We start from the raw sequence: 13,028 nt of genomic DNA, 5'->3' as shown, positions 1-13,028 counted from the left end.
CCAGAGCTGAGGAAATTCCTGGTGTCTTTTCCCGCCAAAAGCCAGGGCTGAGGTAACATGCCAACTCCAGCTACAGAGCAGAAGCGCGCAGATGCATCCATCTCCCGATCAATGGGATGGGCCTTTGAAACTCTTCTGTGGCTCTGAGGCCAACTTGTAGCTGGGAGACCGCAGAAGTCGCAGAGGCATGTCGGTGCTGACTCGTTGCTGGGAGCACGTACAAGCTGGGAGGCATGTCAGCACCGGATTCATCAATCCCCATCGTGTTCAATGCAAATACTGGGGAGCATTCCTCTGTTGTCAAGGAAGCTGTCCGCAGAATCCCTGGCATCTATCTTGTAGGCGGCTGCCCCAAATGGCTGCTGTGATCCTCTCAGTCAGCCAAGGAAAACAGTAAGAGACAGGACAGAAAGAAGATAGGGAGGAACTATGAAAGTTTGTCAACAGAGTTTGAAAGACAAAGGAAAGATTAGAAGAAGAGCAAAGGAGTAGGAATGGGAAAGTGAAAGTGAAACTTAAGTTCTAATAAGAAAGTAGCAGAGCTAGTCTACTACTAGACTGCTCTCCCTGGAGGCAGGAACAGAACTGAAGAGAGAGGGTGCCCCACACGCCAGGAAGGAAGAGGAAGAAAATTAGTTCCTGCCTCCCTGATTGGACGGTGGGAATCACCCCAAGATGTCCTCCTCCTGAGAGAGAGAAAGAGCAAGAATTATAATTCCAGCAAGGCCCCCCTGCCCCCAGTTCCAGTGCTCACTTGGATGTGCAAAGCTTTGCCAGCAACACAGAAAGCACGGCCGAGAAAAGGCTCCTCTCCCCCTACTCCATCCTCTGCACGCTCTTCACCACCTCCTCCAGGTAGGCAGATCTCTCTCCCAATCGATCAGCCAGGCTGATAAAGATCTCCTTAGAGTTCAGCAAGTAATGGCTAGGAGGAGGAGAAACAGGAGAGCAAAAGTGTGTGAGGGGAGGGGATCCAGGAATCTGAGTCGATTTCAAGGCTCTCTTTTGTGTGTCACGCTTGCAGCAACAGGAAAGGGGGGGGGGGTCATCGCACATTGCAACATGTGCAAGGCAAAGGAGGAGGGGAATTCGCTGCTGCTCTTCCCCCAAGGAGAGGAAGGTGTGCGAATCAGAGAACAAAATCCTCAGCCTCTCTTGCTCCTTCTGGCCTCGCTTACAGCATCATGGGGGGGCGGGGTAGATGACTCTGGCTCTAAAGCGAAGAAAAGTTAAAAAGAGCGCAGCGCAGAGCCTCTCCTTCCAGCACCCCTGCTTTGCATAACACAAAGCAGAAAGCGGGCCGGGAGAGGGAGTGGAGGGGAGTGTGATTGTACTCTTAAAGAGATATCAGGCCACAGCCCTGATCCCCATCATGCACTACATAGATAAATAATCAATACATCACACAAGTATTATAAGCTGCAGGAAGGCTGAAATGTGACTGTAAATCAGCCTTCCAGAATACCCATCAATCAAAGCAGCGGACACCAAAAGTAAGACCCGAAAAAGAACTGAGGAAGTTGGTGACATGTCTAAAGTTTGGAGACTGCTTTAAAGTTGATGTAAGTCTATAGCGCGTGAAAATATTATTATTTCAAAGACTCTCATATGTTTCTCTCTAATTTCCCTCTTGAGAGTTCCACCACCTCTTTTCCTGGAAAAAAAGCCCTGCCTATAGTCAATCTTTTACATTAACAGGCATTTGCACCCACAAACTATGCTATGCATTCAGATGTATAAGCACATACAAGGGCACATGCGAGCTCCCTTGCTCTCGTACTTATCTCCTTCATCAATTTGAATTGGCCAGGGATAAAAGCAATGCTAAGCAGGGAGCTCTTAACTCTGCTTCTCAGTTGCTTTTATCAAATACAGGAAAGCCCTTTAATCCTACTCATTCCTTAAAACCCCATATTCAGTAGATGAGATTCAGCTTAAGCATAAGATCAAACTAAGAGGAGTCACAGCTGAACTGCAAGAAGCCAGGATTAAGGAGAAGAGAATGAAGCCTAAATAATCTACAGACTGGTGAAGGACAGAGAGGAGGAGAAAAAACTCCCTCCAAGTTTTTAGTTTCGACATCTCTGAAGGGCAAACACAATAAGCAACAATTACCTCTTATCTCTTACCCTGCAACATACAGCTTAAGACTCTTTTCCCCTTCTAATTTCTCTTGGTTTCTGCTCAATTGCTCCTAACAGGCTAGACATTGTGACTTCAATGATCACTTTCACGTGTTGCTAAATTACTTTTGTACATATGCACACTTCTGTATATATACACATAACATTTTAATTCTGTTTTTGCACTTATTGTGCGCCAATTTCTCTTTAATACAATTTTGGGTGCTATTTTTAAAGCAATTCTCCGGATGGCACCTCAAGGACTTCTAACCTCTGGCATCATAAGAAGAGCCCTGCTGATCAGACCAAGGGTCCCTTTAGTTCAGCATTCTGTCTCATACAGAGGCAAACCAGTTACTCTGGAAGGCCAACAACAGGGCAGAGAGGCCAAAGCCTTCTTCTGATATTGCCTCCTAGCACTGGTATTCAGAGGTTTACTACTTCTAAAAGTGGAGGTCCCTTTTGAGGGCTTTGGGAACTGCTGGGTGACAAGAAAATCCATCTTTCAAATAATTCATACTCATGGTACACAAGTTCCAACCTAAGGTTTACAAATAGGTTATGGATATCATCCATAAAATGTTAACAGCCATACAGCTTCACACAATTGTTATATAGTTTTTCTAGAACCCACTGCTGCAAGAAAATTATATGAAATGCAGTAATGCTGCTCTATCAAATACTCAGATTCTTAACACATTCTGAGCTAAGATAATCATTTTACCTCCAGCCAGCACAGAGTTGCACTCAGTTTTCGGATATTCCAAGGTGATTCGACCTTATTTATAAAGAAGAAAGGGGGACACATTAGATATAACATAACACCCCATTTACAGGGGATATAATATTCTCACAGGAGAAAATGAGTTGATTCAACTAAACCCCATGTTCACTTCAAAGATACAGCCATTATCTTTGTTCTCAATACATGCAACATTTTTTTAAAAATGCTTTAACCCTAGAGAACTATGATACGTCCAATTAAACCAGTTTGCCCAGTGACTAATTTCAAGGCTATAAGAAGTGTCCAAATATTTGCTTCTGGTAGCAGTTTTTTTGAATGGTTATTCCATTTCCCAGGAGGAGTTACTGTTCCTTTATGCTTGGAAACATTACTATTTTTTTCCTTCTACATCTTTTGTTCAGTGGGATAATGCAACCCCAGAACTCTGAACAGATGAAAATGCTCTACATTGAACAGCAACAGCACATGTAGTCCAATACAATTTTTATGAATCTGTGCTGGTTGTCTATTCTAGATCTTTATTTCTGTATGACCTATGAATGTTTTTCTTGTATCTACTGGCTATTCCACACCTTGTTACTAATTGCCTGCATCCAGGTATTCTTGGACCAAATTAAAATTTGCTTTATTAAGGATCTAATGCTATTTTAACATTTATCCCACCTAGACATAGGCCTGATTTAAATGTAATGCTGCTGGGAATGAACTTTCACATTCAACTTGGCACACATCTAATGTCTTGTTTAAATTGGGCCTCTATGCATGCAGTCCTACTACAGAGGCAATATTATCATTCAAAAACTTTGTCTACCCTGGCTACAGATCTCAAGCAGTCTAGCATAGCAAGGGTACTGTTCTTTTTTCTTTTTTAAAAAAAGATTCTGGGTATGCAACATTGCACAGGTAAGTTCTGCTAATATCATGTTTAAACAGGCCTTAGGGCCTGATCCAGATATTCAGGAGAATTACATGAATGCTGAGATGGTAGAATGGACTGCGCTACTTCAGGCTGAAGGATAATGCTGAGGCTCATTTTGGAATGCTTCCTACGCTTAACCCTGCTATGCAAGTTTTTGATTTACGTGGAATTTATAGATTGAATCCAGCACAAAATTTCCACTTGCATCAGGGCGCTTGTGCAAGCAGAAAAGCAAGAAAAAGACCATGGCAACGACTTACTCTATCCACACGTGAGTTTCTGCCTGTGCAAGATCTTTTGCAACCTGCTTCTGGGCACTAAAACATATACTGAGGTAAGTACTAGGTGTTGCACAAGATCTCCCACTTCTCATCTAGCAGAACTGCGCTAGACTCATTTTCAATTTGGTTTACACATTGCTGGATCCATGTCTGTGTGTAGAAGGCTGGAATCTTGTGCAGTCCATTTTGCCACCTAATTCTACGAACATGAATCAGATCTTATTCATCCCCATACCTGAACCTGCCAGGGTCCCTTCTCAGTTGGCCTACAACAAGCTGCCACAAACATACAGGCTATGTTCAGAAGCCAAGATTTGTTTATGACAAAAATAAGGCCAGGAAATGTACCCTCACATACAGAGCTAGTATTTCAGACCTCTAAGTTTAGAACAGACTCCCTGATTCATATGTGATGACACATATGAATCAGGGGAGAAAAACTGCTTACTTCCCTAGCCGAAAAACTGGGATTCTAAACCACAATTTAACCCTCATTTCAAATCACAGTAGCACAGCACATTTTGCCAGGTTCATTACAGTTTGTTCCAAGCCAGGAAGTCTATAATCTTGGTGTTATGCATGAGAGGTGGAGAAACAAACAGATAAGTAAAAGAACTTCCCAAGTCATTTGTCATTTAAAAAATTAAAAATTTGTCACCTCTTAATGTAAGCATCCAAATTTTTCTTAACACACAGGATAAGAAAAAAGACACTAGTTCAGGCAATAGTACAGAGCCACCCATGCTTCGTCAGCAAGGTAGGCTTTATCCTTCAGAACTTCACAATATATTGAACGAAGTTCACATCTAGATTACACTCAAAGAAAAACACCCCAACAGCAGCATTTGACACATCTCAACAATGATCATTCCAAGAATTTTTCCCTTCATCATCTGCTGCTAAAAATACAGAACTCTTGGGCGCGTAATTAAAACCACCTGTACCTGCCTCCTCCCTTATAGCCATCCCAGCATTTTGGTTTGTTAATTTCAAATGGCAAATCACACTTAAGTGATAGAACATTTAACATTCTTTACTTTAACTGATGGCATGGTCAGCTTTAAAAACCATACTTCCCAGGTACAGAGTAATGCCATGTAATTGAGAAACCTAAGTTTTGTTGAAGGAAAAAGAAAATACTCACATTCTTCTCTCCTTCGGTGGCAGAGATTTCATAGCAATATGCCAAAAGGATATCAAGCAAGCCCAGATATACTTGGTGACAGGTTCCTTTGTCAAGTAAATACGTTCTGTTAGTGAATTTTCTAAGCTGCTCTTTCTCTTCTTCTGTAAAAGAAACTAAAAACAGAAAGACTGTTTTAAAACAGCATACTCATACTCTGCTTGACAAAAAAACACGCATGGTCAGATTAAACTGGGCGGCATTGATGAGACTCTTTTAAAGCTCTCAGAGACTATTAAACTTGGTATTAAGCACTTCACGTCAGAGAAGTGCTTGTCAATTTCCATAGACAACTAAGCAGCCAAAAGAAACATAACTACATGATCTTTCATCCAACTACTGAAGTAAATCATCTTTCACTGCAAGACAAAAAACCAGAAGTGGCAGATATGAATTCCTAATCTTGTGCCTTCCACTGAAGTAGAGCTCAGGAGGGAGGACAGCAGATTTTGCAGCAGAGGAAGAGTGGACAAAGGGTTGAGCACTGACCCACACTCCCTCAGCAATCCCTTCCTGTCTGTTCCCCCTGCGCACCCCACCTCCACTAAGCCCGAAGAAAGAAAGACAAACGAAGTGAAAATCAGGGGTTCACAATTCCACATTTGAGGCTAAAAGTCTAGCTCTTCCTTCAAGTGCTTAACAGATATAATCATATCCTAATGGAGGAGGGCCAATTAATGGCATGACTCCTATAGTGATGCCCTTGCCATTAATGGGCCCTCCTACAATAGTATATGAAAAGCCTCAGGTCCTTGGGCTTCCCATTTCTGTTCCACAGGTGTAACTCTGGAGATGCACCAATGGCATCATTAACTCAGGTAAGGAATATATGCACTGCCAAATGCTACAGTGTAAAAGTTTTTACCACCCAGCACCAAGCACACAAAATAAAGTTCTCCTCTGCCTCAAGTCCTGTGAAAGAGAATTATCCATAACTGGTGTCTCTGGTTACTACAGTCGTCATCTTAAAAGGAAAAGCAATCACCCTTTTAACCAAGGCTTATTCATGCTCACGGCCAAGGAGGGGAAAAAAAGTATTAGTGCTGAGCTTCAGAATCCAGTGGTTTCAAGAGTAATTTGGTACCTAAAGAGCTGCAATTCTAACCCTATAGGCTGAAGTTGTACTCAGTGCTAAAAAGATTTAATTGCAAGTTGCAATGGTTTTGGATGTATCTGGGATTTTATTTAAGAGGGGAGAAAGAGGCTGTATAATATTCTGTCAGTTCAATTTGGCAAGCTAAAAAGAAGTAAAATCAGGTTGCCAATATGGCTAGTCGTGCCTGTTGAATCCTCCTCAGAACTTGAAGGATATTGTACTCCCCTATTTCAATGGAGTTCGTCTGACCCTTGCAGATTCAGTTAAGAGCCTAAGAGTTACACTGGATCCAGCGCTACTACTAGAAAAACAAGTCAAAGTAGCCACAAAAAATGCTTTCTACAACCTCACTCTAGCCTGGAAGATGGCTTCTTATCTCAACACAGTCAACCTGGCCACCTGGATCCATGCTATGGTAACATCAAGGCTTGACTATTGTAATGCACTATGCATAGGTCTCCCATCGATGTTAACTAGGCGACTCCAATTGGTGCAAAATGATGCAGCTCAACTATTATCAGGAGTGAGCAGGAACTTGATCATCACTCCCATCCTACAGCCACTCAATTGGCTACCTAACAGTTACCGTGCTCAGTTCAAAGTATTGGTTATTACATACAAAGTTCTTCACAGCTTTGGTCCAGCGTACCTACGGAACTGCCTCCCTTTGTATGTTCCTCCAGGGAAGTTTCACTGATCTGATCAGTGTCTCTTACAGGTGCCAGGTTGCACGTAGGCAAAACCAACAGCAGCCCGTATACAGGCTCTCTCTATGGTGGCCCCTACTCTGTGGAACGGCCTGCCTGTGGAAGGCAGGAGAGCTCCCACTCTCCTGGCTTTCTGCAAACAATGCAAAACAATTATTCAGAAAGGCTTTTTACTCAGATAGGAGAGCTGCATTGTCAGGATGAAGTCTCAGATGCTTAACTAATGAGTTAAGGACCACAGACTTCACCATGCTGCCTTACATACTATCTGCTGCTTTAAATATGTACACCTATGCACTATTGTGCTTCATGTTGTCAAATGTTAGTCCTAGAATTGATTATGTTCTATTTCCACTTCATGTTGTCTATTATCAGTCCTAGATTTCATTATGTTCTATTTCAGCATTTCTTCTACTCTGTATTGGATCCTTGCTAATAGTATGTCTTTGTAAACTTGTTTATATTTACCCGATGACATTGTTTATGGAAATGTCCTTGACACTGTATGGAAATGTCCTTGACACTGATTGTACTAAGCTCATACTGTGTAATCCACCTTGAGTCTCGGGGAAAAGGTGGACTATAAATGACATAAATAAATAGAATCCCTTTGTTTGTTCTTTCTCCCTTCACCAAGTTCCAGTTCCCTGCTGCTGATGTATGATCCACCACCACCCACACACCCCAGCCTGATACTTGCTCCTGAGCTCAATGAGCTTTTTCTTTCCTGATGCTACCAGCAACCATGACACCTTTCTTCTATAATCCAAATAACTCAATAGTTATAGAAATTCCACCAACTGCTCACCTGGTGATGTCTTGTGATTAATATTCCCACCATCTTCTTGAATCTATAAACCTGCATTTTTGCATTTCAAAGCTGCTTTGACTTTATTAAAGTAAGTGCCACTAGAGCACTCTAACTACCACCTACATAGCTTAGGGATCGGTTCAATGCTGTAGTATCCCAGTCTTTTGCTAAGAAACTCAGAGCATTTTGGCTTTTGCTCAAACCTATTTTCGTTGCTGATTTGGTCATGGCCCTTACCTGGACCCACACTTCCATTTTCTGACAGCCTAGTAAGCTACAGGCATTGCTTATCATGCATTTGTAATCGTGCCAGTTTCTATACCAGCAAAGCTCACATTTATTCAGACAAGGAAGAACTGCTTAATGACTGAAGTATTTGCTTCGGTGTCAGTTCTGTTTCCAGCAATGTTATTATAATCCACTTTTCAGATGCTTTGCTCTCAACAATTATTTGGGAATTTATAGGTGGTTACTCTAAAAAATCAATACATATTAAGGACAAATACATATACTGGACAAAGCCCCATTACTATGAATAGTGAAACCCCCTTTTTATGCTAAATCAAGTTTTGCCCAATGTTAACATTGCTACTGTACTAACAGAGTTCTTCGCTGTGTTTATTTGGTTTATTTTTTTCATCCCCTCACGTGTAGTTCACTACCATTTGTGTTGTCTGTTTTCCTGTGAGGGTGCCTTTGTTTGTATCAACAGATACTATGTCTGATACACAGGACTGTAATAATTAAATTAAATTCTAGGACCTAATAAAAGTGAGAGTTGTGAGTATTTTATTTCAGCACTCAGAAGCTTAGGGAAAGACCAGGCCTTAAAAAAAAAGATTTAAGTATCATTTTTCTTCTCCTTTAAAAGGAAATTGGACACTGATCGCTAGTAAGCATGATAGATTACTAGAGACAAAATAAATTACCCTAGAGCATGTAAATGATACATTTAATGCATGTGCTTGCCCACAATTCTGAAGACTGCTTGTCACCTGAAACACAGAATTCAGCATTTTTAAGCCAAATAAAAATGAACCATAAACTACACTGAAGTGACTGTTACAAAACTTAAACCCTTTCATCTAGAGCCTATAGGAGCAAAGGCTTAAAGATTAGGAGATTCTCTGCAAAGCTGCTCCCGCCCCATGGGAAAAGCTAAGTAATTAGTTTGGCTTATTTGAAGAATTTGTTTGACTTTCATTACACAAAGGAGCCATGAAGGGACACTTCACTTGGGGCTGTGTTAAGGGGTGAAATGCCTCTACTGGAAGGACAGAAAGCCAACAATGGTGCCTGTACTATATCAGTATTTCTGCTGCCTTTCTAGGACACACAGCTGTTCAACAGCCTGGTGAAGCAAGCAGAAAGTGAACAGGAGTCAAAAAGGAACAAAGAGGAAAAGTCTTTAAAAAGCTAAAAGCTCTTAATCAAAGTTAATTTTTAAATGCTAGATTCCAAACATCATTTATAGCTTAAAGAACATTATTTTCTTTTTTTTATTTTGAAGCTAGCTCCTAAATTTGAAAGCATTCATTCTAATTCTGCCAGATGAGCCAAAACCTCTTACAACAAACTTGGCTGAGTCTATCCTCAAAGGTAAGGGAGAGGGGAAAAAGAACTCACCACTCCTTCTCCCATCAGGTTGTGTGTTAACAAGCCAGGAAGCGGTGCTAGCCACCACCAAGTTTTGTCCTTTAGAGCTAATTTAGGTGTGCACCTGTGGTTCAAGGCCTCTTATCTGGCCAGAACAGACTGTGCTGTCCAGCCCCAATTTTCCAAAAAGGGGGGGGGAGTCTCAAAAGCCTAACCCAAGATGTTTTAACTCAAAAAGAAACAATCAGAATAAGTGAATTTCACTACAGAAACCATAACCTAGATCTGCTGACGTCTTCTCCTCATTCCTTGTGGTCAACTTTCACAGTCCTCTCCTCAAACGACTGTGATATTCACCTACCGGCTAGGAAACAAGCATTTGCCTTCCCAGCATCACCTTGGTGTACCCATGCATGGTCTCCAAGCATGACATAACACTTTAAGAGAGTCAAACAAGAGAATTCCAACAGTTGTAGACTCAAGTGAGCCAAGGGGTGACATAAAAAAGTAGCAACAATTGGTCATACACAGAAGGATAGTACAGAAAAAAGACTGTATCTGAACAAAAGTTCATTAAGAAGTACACAGGAGAAGATAATCCTGAGGATCCAGACAGGGACATCTATTTGGTGCATGTCTGTGCAGGTATAATTTAGATGAATCAAGACCTGCAATATCTTTCACTTTTAAACTATATTTGCTGCCATTCTATTTCTAGGAAATTTAGAAAGATTATCACTATGTTGCAATGTTTCTTCCCGCATTGGTGAACATGAAGCCGTGGACAAGTTCACCCCCGGACAGCCAGTCCCTCAATGAAGCCCTGATTGTAGTGGCAATGTTCTTTCCCATGTGATCTTCATCCATCCCCCGTGCCTGCAGCAGAACCACTCTGTAACCTAGCGCCAATGGTAACACCTCCTCCTGGGGATCTGATCTTTCCCTGAGGCAGCGGAGAACCTCCAGTTGCTGTGACAGCGAGGTAGCCGTGATGACGGCCGTTCCACAGGTCTGCCGTGAAGTAGACAGTCCGTCCTTTGGCACCCAACAGTTCCTTCATGACCCTCGCTCGCACACCGTGGTAGAGGGCGGGCAAGACACGCCGGCCAATGGTCTGCCACAACGGCACTAAGAACCAGGGAGCAAAATGACACAGCAGCCTCCGGAAGCCCACGCCCTCCAAGATGGACAACGGAAGTCCATCCAGAGCAATAATCTCCACCAATGTTCTAGTGCCTGCCACCTGAGCCCTCCCCCGACTCGTACGCCAGGCACTGTCACAGACCCCGAGGGGACTACCTCCTGCAGGGTAGCCTGCCTGGGCGTTCCACTCCCACCTGCAGCACCCTCACGGCAAGTCTTCTTGCTGGCCATGGATTCTCGTTCCCTTTCCCATTCTCTCTGATCTGTAGCCATCCTCACCTAGCCGCTAGGTGGTTCGCGCGGCAGAGGAAGCAACATGCTCGGGTGGTACCTCTCCAGATGCTTGCGTAGGGTGGTGGATGACAGGTGCTTAGGGTTAGTGCCCCTACACACCAGGGCATCGCAGTGATTACACTGCGCCGAGCAGGGGTCATTGGGAAGAGCTTGAAATTGCTGCCAGAGTGATTGAGTGAAATGGGGACCGGGACCTGGTGATTCAGGAGGAGAATGAAGGACTAACTGCAGCAGATAGGAGCTGGACCAGGAAGACGGAGCAAAGAGCGGACTGCAAGCAGGGACAGTCCCTGGAGTTTGGGATGAAGAGGGACTGGCTGATTCTCCAAACCCTGCAATTCCTCCTCAGACCCCTCCTCGTCCTCCGCAAAAGGTTTCACAATGTCCACTCCTGGCAGCAAAGGAAAGACATCTTCTGCCTCCTCCACAGCCTCCCTGGGTGGATCTGAAGTAGGAGTCTCTGGTGCCCACAAGACCTCCCCCCAGCATGGGTGGCAGTCACTGATGGGCGACATGGACAAGCTTTGCCCTTTTTCTCCCCATGACCACCCTTGCCCAACAATACACGCTTCATAACAGTGCACTGAACTGAAGAACAAAACAAAACAGAGTAGTGCTCACAAAGTAGGAAAGTGCCAACAGAAGACTGGGGATAGTATAAAGCAAATTCAAGAGTGAGGGTGTGAGGCAGCAGGCAGCGGCCCTGAGACTGAGTTTCGGCGTTGAGCCCCAAAACCACCACAGACCCAGACAGGACAAATGCGCAAAACAAAAGCTTAATGCGCCAAAGGAGGGCACAAGCTAAAATCAAGCTGCATCAGAGAGGTCCACAAGAGGAGAGAGTACAGAGCAAAAGGCAGCAAGCAATGGCACTGAGACTGGGGTTGGATGTTGAGTCCCCAAACCACCACACAAACACCAGCCCAGGCAGGACAGATGCACAAAATAAAAGCTGAATGCGCAAAAGGAGGGCAGGAAATAAGAGCAAGCCACACCAGAGAAGTGCACAAAATCCAGGAGAGAAAACAGAAGAGTGAGGGTTTGAGCCGTGGGGCGGGGGGGAGCCCCAAAACCACCAAAAAACAAAACAGCAGGAGTGCAAGGCCCTCAAAAGAGCAGAGCAAGAAACAAAGACAAGCAAAGAAAAAAAAAGGGGAGTTTCAGTAAAGCTATGTCCCAGTTCCAGGCAAAGGCCTGAGACTAGGGTGCGGTGGGCTGGGGGTGAAGGAAAAAAGGTACCCTTTCCCAAACACCTCTCCACTAGGAGAAGGAAATTGGAAAGAGGCTTTTCAATCTCTTTTCCAACACCAAATCCAGGCCAAAGCTCCCAAATGCACTCTCTCTCACTCCAAGTTTCAGCAAGAGTTCTTCCCTCCGTCTGCTTGCTGGAACTGAAACCACGGGACCCAGAGCTCTGCCTTATATATAAAATGCTCACATAGAGCAAAACAGAAGCACTCTGGTTGGCAGACAGGCCTGCCTAACAGGGTTTGGGGGGAAGAGATTGGTGTTCCCATGGCTACGGTAGGCCCATCTTGTCAACTGCCTAAGAGATTAATTACCCCACTCCCCCTGCTGCTCTGCTGGATGGGGCAAAATGGGAGCTCTCCGGTTGGCAGGGACAGCTGCCAATCAAGGTTTGTGGGCTAAGATTGGGGGCAACAAAAAGACTGGCCTCCATTGCCTGGGGAATCAACTGAGTGATGCCAGGGTATCTGGCTTCCCTAACCGACCGCAAATAGGATAAATCAGCCAAAAAAAGTCATCGAGTTCGTGGAAAATGCGGCACCAACAAAACGCGTTTTCCCTGAGGAACGAATCCACTGATTCATCACGAATTTTGATTCGTAATTTAATTTGTGCCCACTTCTACCCTAAAGTTAAACACTCTAGTTTTAGAACTTCTGCTGAAGTTGACATAACTCATTTCATCATAATAGTTCTTTGGATCGAAGCCTGACACCCCATCATGTGGAATTACGCTTTATGAAAATCAGCAGCACTTGCTTCCATGCAGTTTACTGGGCATGTGCTCAGCATTTATTACCACATGCTATAAAATACTGACAGCTAATCAACTGTCACTGAAGGTGCTGCTCATTCATGCTGTGTATACACACTGAAGGAGGG

The 13,028-nt window shown here is 43.7% G+C and overlaps 1 protein-coding gene across 3 annotated transcripts in view; it reads right to left on the bottom strand.

Annotated features, from left to right (window-relative positions):
• SHQ1 (SHQ1, H/ACA ribonucleoprotein assembly factor) overlaps window positions 1-13,028 on the bottom strand; it is a 108,279-nt gene that overhangs the window by 79,590 nt on the left and 15,661 nt on the right. For all 3 annotated transcript variants that reach the window (XM_054978657.1, XM_054978659.1, XM_054978658.1), the window contains exons 8-9: window positions 5,213-5,367; window positions 2,848-2,901 (exon numbers count right to left, since the gene is read on the bottom strand). In XM_054978657.1, coding sequence (XP_054834632.1) covers window positions 2,848-2,901; window positions 5,213-5,367 — 209 coding nt within the window. The remainder of the gene's footprint in view (window positions 1-2,847; window positions 2,902-5,212; window positions 5,368-13,028) is intronic.

This window comes from Eublepharis macularius, chromosome 4, assembly GCF_028583425.1.
Source record: "Eublepharis macularius isolate TG4126 chromosome 4, MPM_Emac_v1.0, whole genome shotgun sequence".
Taxonomy (NCBI): Eukaryota; Metazoa; Chordata; class Lepidosauria; order Squamata; family Eublepharidae; genus Eublepharis; species Eublepharis macularius.
Note: the sequence above shows the minus strand (reverse complement) of the source record. Positions and strands in the feature narration are given on the sequence as shown.